Source organism: Trichomycterus rosablanca, chromosome 5 (assembly GCF_030014385.1).
Source record: "Trichomycterus rosablanca isolate fTriRos1 chromosome 5, fTriRos1.hap1, whole genome shotgun sequence".
Taxonomy (NCBI): domain Eukaryota; kingdom Metazoa; phylum Chordata; class Actinopteri; order Siluriformes; family Trichomycteridae; genus Trichomycterus; species Trichomycterus rosablanca.
In genome coordinates this window covers 39331328-39349662 of record NC_085992.1, presented here as the reverse complement: position 1 = coordinate 39349662, position 18335 = coordinate 39331328, and the positions used below count along the sequence as shown (strand labels likewise).

The following is an 18335-nucleotide window of genomic DNA, read 5'->3' as shown; positions in this document are numbered from 1 at the left end:
TTTGTTAGAATAGCTCTTTTTTTAGTGAAAATAGTTCTTGTGTGAAGCTTCCCCAGCATGAATTTTAATAAAAGTGCCTGTAAAAAATTTGGAACATGTAGCTTTGTCTCAGAAGTGTCTTTTTGTTATTACCATATGGGATAAAAAAATATCGAGATATATATGGTATATCGCCATTCAGCGAAAAAATATCGAGATATTATTTTTGATCCATATCGCCCAGCCCTAGTTTGATATAACCTTGTGAACTGATAAATCTTGTATAATGAGTGACTACCGTTCCTGTCATGAATGTAACCAAAGTGTAAAACATGACGTTAAAATCCTAATAAACAAACAAACAGAATGCCTCCCTTCCCACATCCCATATTCATCATGGCTACATCCTTGTTTAATATAATTTTGGATACTATTGTTTTTTTTTTTTTAATTGTATCTAAATTTAAATCTGGACATGGGCTAATGCAGTTATTGCCAAAGTATGACGCAGATTTCCACCAAATTCGTTACGTCATTTATTTGTTTAATAAGATGGGTAGCACTGTCGTCTCACAGCAAGAAGGTCCTGATTTTGATTCCCAGGTGGAGTGGTACGGGTCCTTTCTGTGTGGAGTTTGCATGTTCTCCTCGTGGGGGGGGGGGGGGTTGCGGGAACGTTGTGGGGTGGTTTTGAGAAAGCGTTGAGGGTGATCGTTCGGGGGAACATTGAGGGAACGTTTGTGTGGAAACATTCGTGAAGGATTATTGAGGGATTGTTCGTGGGGGAACGTTGGGGGAACGTTCGTGGGGAAACGTTCGTGAAGAAATGTTGAGGGAATGTTCGTGGGGGACGTTGAGGGAACGTTCGGGGGGAACGTTGGGGGAATCTTGGTTGGTGGAACGTTGAGGGAACGTTCGGGGGGGAACATTGCGGGAACGTTCATAAAGGAACGTTGGGGGAACGTTCGGGGGGGGGAACATTGCAGGAACGTTCATAAAGGAACGTTGGGGGAACGTTCGGGGGGAAATGTTGGGGGAACGTTCGTGTGGAAACGTTGGGGGAACGTTCGTGAGGGAACGTTGGGGGAACGTTCGTGAGGGAACGTTGGGGGAACGTTCGTGAGGGAACGTTGGGGGAACGTTCGGGGGGGAACGTTGAGGGAACGTTCGTGTGGAAACATTGGGGGAACGTTCATGAAGGAACGTTGAGGGAAAATTCGTGGGGGAACGTTGAGGGAACGTGAGGGGGGAACGTTGAGGGAACGTTTGGGTAGATTTTTGGGAATGGTTGGGTGAATTGTTGAGGTACTGGTTGGGTGGATCTTTGAGACGTTTGGGTTTTCAACAATTCACCCAACCATTCCCTTAACAATCCACCCAAATGTTCCCTTAACAGTTCACCCAAATGTTCCCAACAATCTAGCCAAATGTTCCCTCAACTGTTGAGAAAACGTTTGGGTGGATTTTTATTGTATTGCCAAAGTATGACGCAGATTTCCACCAAATTCGTTACGTCATTTATTTGTTTAATAAGATGGGTAGCACTGTCGTCTCACAGCAAGAAGGTCCTGATTTTGATTCCCAGGTGGAGTGGTACGGGTCCTTTCTGTGTGGAGTTTGCATGTTCTCCTCGTGTCTGCGTGCGGGGGGGGGCTTTGAGGGAACGTTCGGGGGAACATTCGGGGGAACATTGAGGGAATGTTTGTGTGGAAACGTTCGTGAAGGAACATTGAGGGATTGTTCGTGGGGGAACGTTGGGGGAACGTTCGTGGGGGAACGTTGAGGGAACGTTCGTGGGGGAACGTTGAGGGAACGTTCGGGGGGAACGTTGGGGGAACGTTCGTGGGGAAACATTGGGGGAACGTTCGTGAAGAAATGTTGAGGGAATGTTCGTAGGGGAACGTTGAGGCAACGTTCGGGGGGGAACGTTGAGGGAACGTTTGTGGGGGAACGTTGGGGGTATGTTCATGAAGGAACGTTGGGGAAATGTTTGGGGGGAAACGTTGTGGAAACGTTTGGGGGGAAACGTTTGGGGGGAAACGTTGGGGGAACGTTTGTTTGGAAACGTTTGGGGAACGTTCGGGGGGGAACATTGGGGGAACGTTCGGGGGTGGCGTTTGGGGAACGTTCGTGAAGGAACATTGGGGGAACGTTCGGGGGGAACGTTGAGGGAACGTTCATGAAGGAACGTTGGGGAAACATTCCGGGGGAAACGTTGAGGGAACGTTCATGAAGGAACGTTGGGGAAACGTTCGGGGGGAAACGTTGGGGGAACGTTCGGGGGGAACGTTGAGGGAACGTTTGTGTGGAAACATTGGGGGAACGTTCATGAAGGAACGTTGAGGGAACATTCGTGGGGGAACGTTGAGGGAACGTGAGAGGGGAACGTTGAGGGAACGTTTGGGTAGATTGTTGGGAATGGTTGGGTGGATCGTTGAGACGTTTGGGTTTTCAACAATTCACCCAACCATTCTCTTAACAATCCACCCAAATGTTCCCTCAACAGTTCACCCAAATGCTCCCAACAATCTAGCCAAATGTTCCCTCAACTGTTGAGAAAACGTTTGGGTGGATTTTTGAGAAAACGTTTACATTACACGACAGGAGATACCTTAGAAACAACTGTCTTTTTGTTAGAATAGCTCTTTTTTTTTTTTTTTTAAGTGAAAATAGTTCTTGTGTGAAGCTTCCCCAGCATGAATTTTAATAAAAGTGCCTGTAAAAAACGGGAACGTTCGTGAAGAAATGTTAAAGGAATGTTCGTGGGGGAACGTTGAGGGAACGTTCGGGGGGAACGTTGGGGGAATGTTTGTGAAGGAACGTTGGGGGAACGTTCGTGGGGAAACATTGGGGGAACGTTCGTGAAGAAATGTTGAGGGAATGTTCGTAGGGGAACGTTGAGGGAACGTTCGGGGGGGGAACATTGGGGGTACGTTCATGAAGGAACGTTGGGGAAACGTTTGGGGGGGAACGTTGGGGAAACGTTTGGGGGGGAACGTTGGGGAAACGTTTGGGGGGAAACGTTGGGGGAACGTTTGTTTGGAAACATTGGGGGAACGTTCGTGAAGGAACGTTGGGGGGAACGTTCGGGGGGGAACATTGGGGGAACGTTCGGGGGTGGCGTTGAGGGAACGTTCGTGAAGGAACGTTGGGGAAACATTCCGGGGGAAACGTTGCGGGAACGTTCATGAAGGAACGTTGGGGAAACGTTCGGGGGGAAACGTTCGGGGAACGTTCGGGGGGAACGTTGAGGGAACGTTTGTGTGGAAACATTGGGGGAACGTTCATGAAGGAACGTTGAGGGAACGTGAGAGGGGAACGTTGAGGGAACGTTTGGGTAGATTGTTGGGAATGGTTGGGTGAATTGTTGAGGTAATGGTTGGGTGGATCGTTGAGACGTTTGGGTTTTCAACAATTCACCCAACCATTCCCTTAACAATCCACCCAAATGTTCCCTCAACAGTTCACCCAAATGTTCCCAACAATCTAGCCAAATGTTCCCTCAACTGTTGAGAAAACGTTTGGATGGATTTTTGAGAAAACGTTTGGATGGATTTTTGAGAAAACGTTTGGGTGGATTTTTGAGAAAACGTTTACATTACACGACAGGAGATACCTTAGAAACAACTGTCTTTTTGTTAGAATAGCTCTTTTTTTTTTTTTTTTTTAAGTGAAAATAGTTCTTGTGTGAAGCTTCCCCAGCATGAATTTTAATAAAAGTGCCTGTAAAAAATTTGGAACATGTAGCTTTGTCTCAGAAGTGTCTTTTTGTTATTACCATATGGGATAAAAAAATATCGAGATATATATGGTATATCGCCATTCAGCGAAAAAATATCGAGATATTATTTTTGATCCATATCGCCCAGCCCTAGTTTGATATAACCTTGTGAACTGATAAATCTTGTATAATGAGTGACTACCGTTCCTGTCATGAATGTAACCAAAGTGTAAAACATGACGTTAAAATCCTAATAAACAAACAAACAGAATGCCTCCCTTCCCACATCCCATGGCTACATCCTTGTTTAATATAATTTTGGATACTATTGTTTTTTTTTTTTTAATTGTATCTAAATTTAAATCTGGACATGGGCTAATGCAGTTATTGCCAAAGTATGACGCAGATTTCCACCAAATTCGTTACGTCATTTATTTGTTTAATAAGATGGGTAGCACTGTCGTCTCACAGCAAAAAGGTCCTGATTTTGATTCCCAGGTGGAGTGGTACGGGTCCTTTCTGTGTGGAGTTTGCATGTTCTCCTCGTGGGGGGGGGGGGGGGTTGCGGGAACGTTGTGGGGTGGTTTTGAGAAAGCGTTGAGGGTGATCGTTCGGGGGAACATTGAGGGAACGTTTGTGTGGAAACATTCGTGAAGGATTATTGAGGGATTGTTCGTGGGGGAACGTTGGGGGAACGTTCGTGGGGAAACGTTCGTGAAGAAATGTTGAGGGAATGTTCGTGGGGGACGTTGAGGGAACGTTCGGGGGGAACGTTGGGGGAATCTTGGTTGGTGGAACGTTGAGGGAACGTTCGGGGGGGAACATTGCGGGAACGTTCATAAAGGAACGTTGGGGGAACGTTCGGGGGGAACATTGCAGGAACGTTCATAAAGGAACGTTGGGGGAACGTTCGGGGGGAAACGTTGGGGGAGCGTTCGTGTGGAAACGTTGGGGGAACGTTCGTGAGGGAACGTTGGGGGAACGTTCGTGAGGGAACGTTGGGGGAACGTTCGTGAGGGAACGTTGGGGGAACGTTCGTGAGGGAACGTTGGGGGAACGTTCGGGGGGAACGTTGAGGGAACGTTCGTGTGGAAACATTGGGGGAACGTTCATGAAGGAACGTTGAGGGAAAATTCGTGGGGGAACGTTGAGGGAACGTGAGGGGGGAACGTTGAGGGAACGTTTGGGTAGATTTTTGGGAATGGTTGGGTGAATTGTTGAGGTACTGGTTGGGTGGATCGTTGAGACGTTTGGGTTTTCAACAATTCACCCAACCATTCCCTTAACAATCCACCCAAATGTTCCCTTAACAGTTCACCCAAATGTTCCCAACAATCTAGCCAAATGTTCCCTCAACTGTTGAGAAAACGTTTGGGTGGATTTTTGAGAAAACGTTTGGGTGGATTTTTATTGTATTGCCAAAGTATGACGCAGATTTCCACCAAATTCGTTACGTCATTTATTTGTTTAATAAGATGGGTAGCACTGTCGTCTCACAGCAAGAAGGTCCTGATTTTGATTCCCAGGTGGAGTGGTACGGGTCCTTTCTGTGTGGAGTTTGCATGTTCTCCTCGTGTCTGCGTGGGGGGGGGGGGCTTTGAGGGAACGTTCGGGGGAACATTCGGGGGAACATTGAGGGAATGTTTGTGTGGAAACGTTCGTGAAGGAACATTGAGGGATTGTTCGTGGGGGAACGTTGAGGGAACGTTCGTGAAGAAATGTTAAAGGAATGTTCGTGGGGGAACGTTGAGGGAATGTTCGGGGGGAACGTTGGGGGAACGTTCGTGGGGAAACATTGGGGGAACGTTCGTGAAGAAATGTTGAGGGAATGTTCGTAGGGGAACGTTGAGGGAACGTTCGGGGGGGAACGTTGAGGGAACGTTTGTGGGGGAACGTTGGGGGTATGTTCATGAAGGAACGTTGGGGAAATGTTTGGGGGGGAACGTTGTGGAAACGTTTGGGGGGAAACGTTGGGGGAACGTTTGTTTGGAAACGTTTGGGGAACGTTCGGGGGGGAACATTGGGGGAACGTTCGGGGGTGGCGTTTGGGGAACGTTCGTGAAGGAACATTGGGGGAACGTTCGGGGGGAACGTTGAGGGAACGTTCATGAAGGAACGTTGGGGAAACATTCGGGGGGAAACGTTGAGGGAACGTTCATGAAGGAACGTTGGGGAAACGTTCGGGGGGAAACGTTGGGGTAACGTTCGGGGGGAACGTTGAGGGAACGTTTGTGTGGAAACATTGGGGGAACGTTCATGAAGGAACGTTGAGGGAACATTCGTGGGGGAACGTTGAGGGAACGTGAGAGGGGAACGTTGAGGGAACGTTTGTGTAGATTGTTGGGAATGGTTGGGTGGATCGTTGAGACGTTTGGGTTTTCAACAATTCACCCAACCATTCCCTTAACAATCCACCCAAATGTTCCCTTAACAGTTCACCCAAATGTTCCCAACAATCTAGCCAAATGTTCCCTCAACTGTTGAGAAAACGTTTGGGTGGATTTTTGAGAAAACGTTTGGGTGGATTTTTGAGAAAACTTTTACATTACACGACAGGAGATACCTTAGAAACAACTGTCTTTTTGTTAGAATAGCTCTTTTTTTTTTTTTTTAAGTGAAAATAGTTCTTGTGTGAAGCTTCCCCAGCATGAATTTTAATAAAAGTGCCTGTAAAAAACGGGAACGTTCGTGAAGAAATGTTAAAGGAATGTTCGTGGGGGAACGTTGAGGGAACGTTCGGGGGGAACGTTGGGGGAATGTTTGTGAAGGAACGTTGGGGGAACGTTCGTGGGGAAACATTGGGGGAACGTTCGTGAAGAAATGTTGAGGGAATGTTCGTAGGGGAACGTTGAGGGAACGTTCGGGGGGGGAACGTTGGGGGTACGTTCATGAAGGAACGTTGGGGAAACGTTTGGGGGGGAACGTTGGGGAAACGTTTGGGGGGAACGTTGGGGGAACGTTTGTTTGGAAACATTGGGGGAACGTTCGTGAAGGAACGTTGGGGGAACGTTCGGGGGGGGGAACATTGGGGGAACGTTCGGGGGGGAACGTTGAGGGAACGTTCATGAAGGAACGTTGGGGAAACGTTCATGAAGGAACGTTGGGGAAACGTTCGGGGGGAAACGTTCGGGGAACGTTCGGGGGGAACGTTGAGGAAACGTTTGTGTGGAAACATTGGGGGAACGTTCATGAAGGAACGTTGAGGGAACGTGAGAGGGGAACGTTGAGGGAACGTTTGGGTAGATTGTTGGGAATGGTTGGGTGAATTGTTGAGGTAATGGTTGGGTGGATCGTTGAGACGTTTGGGTTTTCAACAATTCACCCAACCATTCCCTTAACAATCCACCCAAATGTTCCCTCAACAGTTCACCCAAATGTTCCCAACAATCTAGCCAAATGTTCCCTCAACTGTTGAGAAAACGTTTGGATGGATTTTTGAGAAAACGTTTGGATGGATTTTTGAGAAAACGTTTGGGTGGATTTTTGAGAAAACGTTTACATTACACGACAGGAGATACCTTAGAAACAACTGTCTTTTTGTTAGAATAGCTCATTTTTTTTTTTTTTTAAGTGAAAATAGTTCTTGTGTGAAGCTTCCCCAGCATGAATTTTAATAAAAGTGCCTGTAAAAAATTTGGAACATGTAGCTTTGTCTCAGAAGTGTCTTTTTGTTATTACCATATGGGATAAAAAAATATCGAGATATATATGGTATATCGCCATTCAGCGAAAAATATCGAGATATTATTTTTGATCCATATCGCCCAGCCCTAGTTTGATATAACCTTGTGAACTGATAAATCTTGTATAATGAGTGACTACCGTTCCTGTCATGAATGTAACCAAAGTGTAAAACATGACGTTAAAATCCTAATAAACAAACAAACAGAATGCCTCCCTTCCCACATCCCATATTCATCATGGCTACATCCTTGTTTAATATAATTTTGGATACTATTGTTTTTTTTTTTTTAATTGTATCTAAATTTAAATCTGGACATGGGCTAATGCAGTTATTGCCAAAGTATGACGCAGATTTCCACCAAATTCGTTACGTCATTTATTTGTTTAATAAGATGGGTAGCACTGTCGTCTCACAGCTAGAAGGTCCTGATTTTGATCTCCAGGTGGTACGGGTTCTTTCTGTGTGGAGTTTGCATGTTCTCCTCGTGTCTGCGTGGGTTTCCTCTGGGAGATTCGGTGTCGTCCCAAAGTCCAAAGACAATGCAAGTGAGGTGAATTGGAGATACAAAATTGTCCATGACTGTTTGACATTAAAAACTTGTGAAAGTCTGAAATGTAAGAAGTTGAAATTTTTGCAGTGAACGTTGTCAACTATGTTTTTCCATTTTAAATTGTTTATTATTTACTCAACGTTAATTTAGTTTTCTTCTTGAGAACAAGGAAAGCCGTGGATGGAAGGTTTTATGTGTGATGACAATGCGTGAATTGAGTAGACACTTTCATGTCTGTACATCATACAGAGATCTCTTATCCTTTGTGATTTGGTTATAAACAAATGTTCTATGGTAAAATTACTTCAGAGACGTAGATCTGGCAAACATGTTTTATCCAAATATTAGGCAATGCTTATGAAAGTCCTTGCGAAAAACGATCTTGCTCAAACTGATTTTACATTAAGAGCATGACCCCAAAGCATGCACAACAATCAAGAACAACCCCAACAATGTGAGCAACATTTTCCAAACAATGTTGTCTGAGCTTTTTTGGCTAATTGAAACATATACTTCTTTATTTAAACAAAAAAAAAAAACATGCACATTTTTAGAGCAGAGTTCAAAACAGGAATGTATAACTTATTAATAGAACACTTACTGAGATCGTTGTTACCTCCTACTACACAAAAACAATATTGAACCACAAGGTGGCAGCACCTCATGAACTCTACAATCCATTAACACCTTGACTTTCTTACAGGTTTAATGCACTGATCAGCCATAACATTAAAACCACCTCCTTGTTTCTACACTCACAGTCCATTTTATCGGCTTCACTTACCATATAAAGGCACTTTGTAGTTCTACAATTACTGACTGTAGTCCATCTATTTCTCTACATACTTTTTTAGCCCGCTTTCACCCTGTTCTTCAATGGTTACCACAGAACAGGTATTATTTAGGTGGTGGATCATTCTCAGCACTGCAGTGACAATATCATGGTAGTGGTGTGTTAGTGTGTGTTGTGCTGGTATGAGTGGATCAGACACAGCAGTGCTGCTGGAGTTTTTAAATACCGTGTCCACTCACTGTCCACTCTATTAGACAATTCTACCTAGTTGGTCCACCTTGTAGATGTAAAGTCAGAGACGATCGCTCATCTATTGCTGCTGTTTGAGTTGGTCATCTTCTAGACCTTCATCAGTGGTCACAGGATGCTGCCCACAGGGCGCTGTTGGCTGGATATTTTTGGTTGGTGGATTATTCTCAGTCCAGCAGTGACAGTGTGGTGTTTAAAAACTCCATCAGCATTGCTGTGTCTTATCCACTCATACCAGCACAACACACACTAACACACCACCACCATGTCAGTGCCACTGCAGTGCTGAGAATGATCCACCACCCAAATAATACCTACTCTGTGGTGGTCCTGTGGGGGTCCTGACCATTGAGGAACAGCATGAAAGCAGTTTAAAAAAGTATGTAGAGAAACAGATGGACTACAGTCAGTAATTGTAGAATTACAAAGTGCTTCTATATGGTAAGTGGAGCTGATAAAATAGACAGTGAGTGTAGAAACAAGGAGGTGGTTTTAATGTTATGGCTGATTAGTGTATTGTTGAGATCGTTGTTACCTCCTACTACACAAAGACAATATTGAACCACAAGGTGGCAGCACCTCATGAACTCTACAATCCATTAACACCTTGACTTTCTTACTGGTTTAATAAAAGCCTGAAGAAATTGCATGACTGCTGTGTAAACTGTAAAATCTGGTTTCAGTGCAACAACTGATTTCCAGTTTGAGATGGAACTTGTTTGTGTATGGTTCTGTTACAGATCTTTCAACACACTGCCTTTTCATGTTCAGTTTATTTTGAGTGTTTTTTGATCACATGGCATGTCCGTTTATGTTTGCCCCAACAGATCCCTAACAGCCAGGTGGCCATGTCTGTGTATGTGTTACTGGAGGCTTTTGTTAAGCTGGAAAAGAGGCTGAGTGAAGGACTGGACGGGCCGGGGGGCTTGCGCGCTCAACCTTCAATCCAAGAGCTCCGCAACAAAATGGAGAAGTTCCTCAAAGTACTGGCTAGCATGGACATCCAGGTATGGATAGATTTAATAGAATTTAATAAAACTTACAGGTTTTTTGTTTGTCAGTCACACAAAACAGGCAGCAATTACTTATAGCAGCTAGTTTAGATTTACTGTATCCACATTCATTCCACATGACTATAATGTGCACTTTGCTTTTATTCATTCATGTATTTACTTATTATATCCAGATTGGGCGGCAAGTTGGCTCAGTGGGTAGCACTGTCGCCTCACAGCAAGAAGGTCCTGGGATTGATCCCCAGGTGGGGCGGTCCGGGTCCTCTCTGTGTGGACTTTGCATGTTCTCCCCGTGTCTGCTTGGGTTTCTTCCGGGTTCTCCGGTTTCCTCCCACAGTCCAAAGACGTGCAAGTGAGGTGAATTAGAGATACAAAATTGTCCATGACTGTGTTTGACATTATAGAGTACAACGAAATTCTCTTCTTCGCATATACCAGCTCGTTTGGAAGCTGGGGTCAGAGCGCAGGGTCAGTCAGTGTTCTCAAGGGCCCCACAGTGGCTGCATGGCAGAGCTGGGATTCGAACTCTCAACCTTTCATGTGATAGCCCAAAGCCCTACCCACTAGGCTACCATTGTCCCTTAAACTTTAAAACTGGTGAATCTGCCGCTCAGGTGGCGCAGCGGTAAAAACACACGCTGCAACCGGAACTGGATCTTGAGTACGTCGTATCGAATCCAGCTCTGCCTTACCGACCGAGACTGAGCGGCTATATGAACAACGATTGGCCTGTTGTTCAGATGGGCGGGACTAAGGTCGGAAGTGGGTCTCTCTCTGTCAGAATGGTGCAGTTACGACGTCTGCTGGCTTATTAGAGGCGCCTACACGGAGATGAGGAAGGAGCGCTCTTAGGGTGTGTCTCTCTGCACGCAACGCTAGGTGGCGCCACACTCGTCAATGTGTGGGTGGCAAGATGCATACGGCTTGCTGCTCACGTGTCGGAGGGGATGTGGGTTAGCTTCGATCTCCTCTGTCAGGGCAGGGATCGGCAGAGGCAGAGAGGATGCGTGATGCAAATTGGGCAATTGGACGCGCTAAAGGGGGAGAAAAAAACTACCGTTTCTGTCATGAATGTAACCAAAGTGTAAAACATGACGGTAAAATCATAATAAATAAATAAATACTATATCCAGATATAGGGCTATGATACACTCTTAGAAGGAAACATTCAGACAGATTCAAAGCATATCAGACTCCACACAGACGGTAAATAGAGATATAGTTTCCTGGACCCTGGTGTGGTGCAGTACTGTGACGTCCCAAAGAGCACAAAATGTGTGCGAAAAAATAACAGCTATTGATTTTATGTGTGCTGGGGTGGTGCAATATCGGAGAGAGACAGAAAAAGACTGAACAAGCTGATCAAGAAAGCGAGCTCTGTCTTGAACTGTCCTCTCGAACCTGTAGAGGAGGTGGGAGAAAGGAGGATGATAGCCAAGCTTTCATCCATCCTGGACATCACCACACATCCACTACATGAGTCTGTAGGAGACCTAACAAGCTCCTTCAGTACCAGACTCCTCCACCCCCTGTGTAAGAAGGAGCGCTACCGCAGGTCCTTTATTCCCGCAGCCATCAGAGCTTACAACAATAATAATATAGAATAATATCACTCATACCTAATCTTTCATGTTGGGTGTAATAAGTGCAATATGTAACCTATTCACAATAAGTGCAATAACTTAATATATTTTGCATATTTTTAATGTATATATAATTTTTTTGATATTTTATAGAGTAAATAACTACACACTATGTGTGCAATATTTTTTACTTAGTTTTATTTCTTGTATTCTTGTCTTCATACTGCTGTAACAAGTTAATTTCCCTAAAGGGATCAATAAAGTCTTATCTTATCTTATCTTTAAATGCACACAAGATGTACCACATCTATTTTTGTAATCATGTCCAGGAAGTTAATGTTCAAGTTAATGTTTAAAAACACCAGACACCCTACACATGTGTAATAGCTGTAAATAATAAAGTGTCAGCTGTTGTATAATGGCTTGTTTAGTGTTATTATTAATATTATTATTGTAATTTCTTGATATTCTCATTTTTAGGCCCCTCAACTTCACAACGCCTGGACAGAATTTAAGAACAAGGCTGTTACCCGATCAGGACAGGGCATCAAAGTGTGAGTGTCTATTTATGCTTGGTCTAAAGATCTAAAGTTTCAGTTTAAAAAGTGAATTTAAATAAACAGCTTACAGTTGATATTGGAATTATAAGTAAAGCATTAACATAATAAATAGCAAAACTGTTACACCAATATGCCAAATAAGCTAGTTTAATTAATAAACTAGTATATGGACACCACTCCTGATTAGTTATTTCACATGTTTCAGCTGTGCCTATTGCTAACAGATGTATCATATACATTTGCATTTTAGCATTTAGCAGACGCTTTTATCCAAAGCGACTTACAGTACTCTGACAGCATACAATCTAAGCAATTGAGGGTTAAGGGCCTTGTTCAAGGGCCCAACAGCAACCTGGCAGTGGTGAGGTTTGAACCGGTAACCTTCTGATTACTGGACCAGCACCTTAGCCACTAGGCTACAGCTGCCCTACAAAATAAGCATTTACATTTACATTGCATTTACTTTTTCGGCATTTAGCAGACGCCTTCGTCCAAAGCAACTTACAGTTTTGGGACAGTATACAGTCTGAGCAATTGAGGGTTAAGGGCCTTTGCTCAAGGGCCCAACAGCAGCAACCTGGCAGTGGTGGGATTTGAACTCGCAACCTTCTAATTACTAGTCAAGCACCTTAACCGCTAGGCTACAACTGACCTTCAAATATGTAAATGTATAAAATAAATAACAAAGTAAAATCGATGCTTTAAACTTTATGACTGTGCTAAACTTGCATGACTGTGCTAAAAGCGTGGTCCATAAAGACACAGTTTGACCCGTTGGTGCAAAGGAACTTCATTGGCCTGCACAGAGCCTTGACCCCAATGTCTTTAAACAAATATGGAATGATTTGGATTCATGAATATAAGCCACATCTTCTCAGGGCCTGACCTCAAACAGGCTTTTTGCCTTGACATGTACTCTTATGGAAAGCCTTCCCAAAAGATTGAACACTTTTATGACCACACAAGTGGGTTTGCCAATGATTTTTGAATTTGATGTCCAACAAGCTTCTGGTCGGGTGTCCACAAATTTTTTGCATATAAGCTGCGTCCGAAATCGCATACTTACTAGGTACGGTACGTACTAGATTCGAGGAAGTATACATTGCTCGGCCGGTGAAACAGTATGCTCTTTCAGTACGCAAGTGTGCAGTATGCACGCAACCTCGTACGTACTACTTCTGCCATCTTACCAACATCACGTGATGCATGACGTCTCATCGCCACACTTATAACCATTTGAAAATCAGACAAAATTAGTTTTGTCGTTCTCCACAAAGCTACTCATAACATTATTCCGGGTTGTACTAAATCATAACATGTATAATGTTCGTCTTACTCCTCTTTCCGCCATCTATCGTCTTCGCTACGAATGCCTTTGCAGCCCCAGTTGCATTATAGGACAGATTATCGGTCCATAAGTGTGCATCGTTTTCGCATACTTTTTAATGTATACTACATATTTGGACATACTAACCGCTCTCACGTACTGCTTTCGCTTATTGTTCAGTATGGAAGTATGCGATTTCGGACACTCAGCTATAGTGTATGTGTAATGGTTAGAATATGTTGCCCTATGCCCCAGCATAAAAATAGGACTGTGTAAATGTTATAGCATCATGCTATGCACCTTAAGTTACTTTTTAGCCATGTGGATTAATGTGTGATCCAATCTCGATACACTGTGGTTCTTGTTGTGTAGCTTGGTGCTCCTGTGTCGAAACATGAAGACTCAGCTGTGCAGTTTGTATCGACAGTGTTTTGCAGCTGAGTGTATGGGAAGTACCCAGCGTCTCTCCCCCACGCTCCAAGAACGAGTGCTGAACATGGTGCAGTATGTCTCATTTCAGTTCTCATGCTTAGTTATTTAGATATTAAAGAGTTTTACTGCTTCCTTTACTACAGCATTTTATTTCAGCAACGTTTTATTTTGTTCCAGAGAAAAGCTGATCGACTGGAAGGACTTTCTGCTGGTTAAGAGCAAGAGAAATACAACTATGGTCTCATATCCTTGTTTTCGTGGCACTGGATTGCCTTTAATTAGCCACATTTTTTTTCTTTCTAGTTAGGCTTAAAGCTACATCAAAGCTGATGATAACACAAAAAGCATAATTTTACCACAACACGGGTCCAGTAACCTGGGTTTATTTCTTGTTTTAGGTCACAGGTTTCTTCCCTCCTCTCAAAAATATGTAAAGGTGGACTGGCTACTATTAATTGCCCCCAGGTAATAAGTAATGGAGTAAATGGGTGTGTGTGTGATTTGTATAGGGTGGACCCAGACGCTCTCTGACCCTTATCATGATTAAGTAGTTAGTTATAAAAAAAAAAAAAAGGATCCTTATTCAAAGAAAGAAATCTGTCAGACTATCGAATTGCACTTTTTTCTAACAAAAATATGTTGAGTTCCTCTAAAACTCAATGTAATTTAAAAATGTAGTTTACTTACTCACTAACTGAATTAGTGTGCTCACTTACAGTGGATTTGAGAAAGTATTTCGACCTTTTGAGTTTTTGCACACTTTGTGTGGTGGATTCGAAGTGGAATAATTTATTTTTACCAATAAGTGTACACATATGCAATCAAATTGGATATAAAACCATATAAGCCTAAGGCTTGGATTGTTCACAGGACCTTGGCACAACATTAAACCTTTTTAGAGTTGGTCATCCAGCCAAATTGGGCATTGGGTCAAGAAAGACATAAGACATAAGAGTGAACCCAACGTTCACTCTAAAAGGAAAAAGATTGTCTGGTTGGATGAGACAAAAAAATTTAACTTTTTGATCAGGACCAAATACAGCCACTATACAGCTCTACTGTGAAACATGGTGCTGGGAGCATCATTCTATGGGATGCTTTTCAAGGGACAGGGACAGGTAGACTGGTTATAATTAAGAGACAGATGAATACAGGCAAATACTTAAACAGAGCGCTCCAGAGTGCTTGCAAATTCAGATCACACGTCAACATTTTTTCCCCATTTCATTTCATTGTCATGTTTTACCACAGATTTATCCTTGTCAGGGTTGCAATGGGACCGGTTTCACCAGAATCGCTGGGCGCAATGCAGGGCGCCCAACTAGCACAGGGCCTCGACTACCATTTAAAATACAATGTTAAAAAATCAGTGTGGAAAGTGAAGTTAATAGTGTTTTATTGCTTTATTTTAACTTGAGGAGGTCAGTGGGTTTAGTTATACAGCTACCAAGGGATATGGGGCGGCACGGTGGCTAAGTGGGAAGCACTGTCGCCTCACAGCAAGAAGGTCCTGGGTTCGATCCCCAGGTGGGGCCTTTCTGTGTGGAGTTTGCATGTTCTCCCCGTGTCTGCGTGGGTTTACTCCGCGAGCTCCGGTTTCCTCCCACAGTCCAAAAACATGCAAGTGAGGTACATTGGAGACACTAAATTGTCCATGACTGTGTTCGATATAACCTTGTGAACTGATGAACCTTGTGTGAAGATAAACTACCGTTTCCTGTTATACAAAAGTGTCAAACATGGCGTTAAAATCCTAATAAACAAACAAACAAACCAAGGGACAAGCAATCGTTAAAATATTGCATTCTAAAATCTAATTAGTAAAGTCTAGTAATTTATTCTAGAACAGAAAAAGTGATCATGCAGCACAGCATGACTCTGAGCCACCCCATCGATTTAATATTTATTGTAGAAAGAAATATATGATCTGCAAAACAAGTTTTAGGTGATATAATCAATAAATTAACACTATCATGCTTCATTTGGCAAAAACTTGCACAAAAGATATATGATTAATTTAAATAAATGCATACAATGTTTGTTTATATATATATATATATATATATATATATATATATATATATATATATATAATTTTTATTTATTTATTTATTTATTTATTTATTTTTTGTGGGTTTTTAGTTGCCAGAGGTGCAGTGGTTCTAAAATAACTCATGTTCATTTCATTACTTGTATTTGGATAAATTGACCTTAACAAGATTCTCACATACTTAGATGACTTTCCTGGTCTTGTGCATTTTATTTACGTGGATCGTACCACAGGACAAATGATTGCTCCATCTCTCAGTGTGACTGACAGTGCTGCTACAGAGCTTGGAAGCGGTCCAATCGCTCACTTTATAAAAAACAAGGTTTGATTAAAGCATCTGAGCACTTTTTGTTATGTGGTCGTTACAGTAAATGTGTGTTTCATTTTCACATTTCGCAACTTGTTGGTATTTTATCTTTCTTATAAAGGTGTGGAGTCTGGTTGCAACGACGAGGCGTTTTTTGCAGAAAGGCTATAGCACTGTGACGTTACGAGATGGAGACTACTACTTCTGCTACTTCCTCTGGTTTGAGAATGAGACAGTACGTGTGGTCTTTTTAAGGCACTGCAGAACCACCATTTTCTAATATGAAGCACAAGTAAATTTACATTTAGCAATAAAATGAGCACAAGGTCATACATTTATGTGTACTTATAATGCCAGGTGTACTTATAATTATTGCGGAAGTGACTGTAAAAAAGGTTCACTGCTATCTAGCACGAGAGTGAGTCTACTGTGTTTACACTTCCTACACAGTATAACCCATCCTGATACAGTGGTACCTTGAAACTTAACATCAATTGGTTCGGAGAGTGGCATTGAGTTTAAAAGGCATTGAGTTTTATAGTATTTTTTCCTCATAAGGATGTATGGGGAACCTGTTGATGCATTCCGTGTTCCTGTGGAACTGCATATATTTTAGGCTAATGTAAAAAAAAGGGGTTGTTGGGTTGTTTATGACACTTATACACTGAAAGTAACACAAATATAATATAAAAAACACTGAAATACAATTAAAAACAGTTAAAAATCAATCAAAAATACAATAAAACCTGCCCTTTACCTTTACTTCTTTATTGTTTCCTCATGGTTCTTAATTAGTAGAGAGAACTTATTAGCAGTAATAATTAAGAGAACTTTAGTGTTTCTATGTTGTTCTTTTAATACATTAAGTTCCTTTTTTTATGATAAGCGTTTTAGACTCTCTCAGAAAAGCTGACCTTACAATTTCTCAGAACCCCAAGCTGTAACACAAGTTTAAAAGTGAAACAGGAGAAACACAGCTGAACACAGGTACATGTGGAGCTTTCAGAGTGAATTTGACGGTTATTCCACAGAAATGCAGATTTGTCTCATGTTCACATGACGTTTTACCCCACCACTCAAGCCAAGCGCTGAAGCAGTAGTCGCACACACGTTGAGTTCAAGGGAAAGGTTGAGTTTAAGGGTAGAAATTTCTCGCTGAAGGGCTTTGAGTTTTAAACATTTTGAGTTTAGGGGACGTTGAGTTACAAGGTAATACTGTATTACAAATGTTCTATATGAATGTGGAAATGTAGTTCGCGGTCATTTGAGAGTCTTGGTTAGATGTATTTTATGTTTGTCCCTTTTGCTATTTACATGTGCATATGGTAACTTGGCTTGTTAACAACGTTGCAGGGTGCAACAGGAGGCAGAGTGCCATTAATCTTCAATAGTAAACTGTTGAAAAAAGTTTAGGCTTCTAAAAAAAACCTACCTGATTATAGTTTTGCTTGAGTGTGGATTCATTATTGCAGTTATGATTGTTATATATTATCATGGAGCGCTCTACAAGAGTGGTGAAGCGGTCTACAATTCTGTTACGATTCTGGTTTGAATCCCAGCAGTGCTATTAGCCAGCCAGTTGTCCACACATACATGATTGGCTGTGGCTGAGAGGTGGGGATGGCTGAAGCCCTGAGATGGATTGGCGCCCTGGTGTTTCCTGGTGGAAACTGACCTGCCACAACCCTGATATTCTCTGTGTATGTGTAGAAACATCAGAATCATTCAAAGTTAATTCAAAGTCACAGCTTAATGCTAACTGCACCACAATGGTGGACTATTCCAAACTAAAATCTCCCTGTCTCAACTTTTATCATGACTAGTGGGGCATGGATGAACACACTAACCTGGTATTTCATAAACTACTATCGATTATCTATTGGTCTAATACTTATTTTGTGTATTTTTCATTGACAGGGGTACAAGCTGGAGGTGGTTGATATCCCTAAACTTCCTGATGACTTGGGTCCTATAGGAATGCTTGCCTGGGATTATTACAGGTAATTTGTTTTACTAAATGCGAGATACATATTGATATACACCGATCAGGCATAACATTATGACCACCTTACATTGACATTGACCA

General features: G+C 42.6%; 1 protein-coding gene across 3 annotated transcripts in view; it reads left to right on the top strand.

Annotated features, from left to right (window-relative positions):
* hps1 (HPS1 biogenesis of lysosomal organelles complex 3 subunit 1) overlaps positions 1-18335 on the top strand; it is a 49080-nt gene that overhangs the window by 21986 nt on the left and 8759 nt on the right. For 2 of the 3 annotated variants that reach the window (XM_062995175.1, XM_062995174.1), the window contains exons 11-17: positions 9805-9984; positions 12054-12127; positions 13833-13964; positions 14070-14138; positions 16123-16264; positions 16371-16484; positions 18167-18249. In XM_062995175.1, the coding sequence (XP_062851245.1) occupies positions 9805-9984; positions 12054-12127; positions 13833-13964; positions 14070-14138; positions 16123-16264; positions 16371-16484; positions 18167-18249 (794 nt within the window). Of the gene's footprint in view, positions 1-9804; positions 9985-12053; positions 12128-13832; positions 13965-14069; positions 14139-16122; positions 16265-16370; positions 16485-18166; positions 18250-18335 lie in introns of those variants that run through there. The other variant, XM_062995176.1, reaches the window with a different exon arrangement.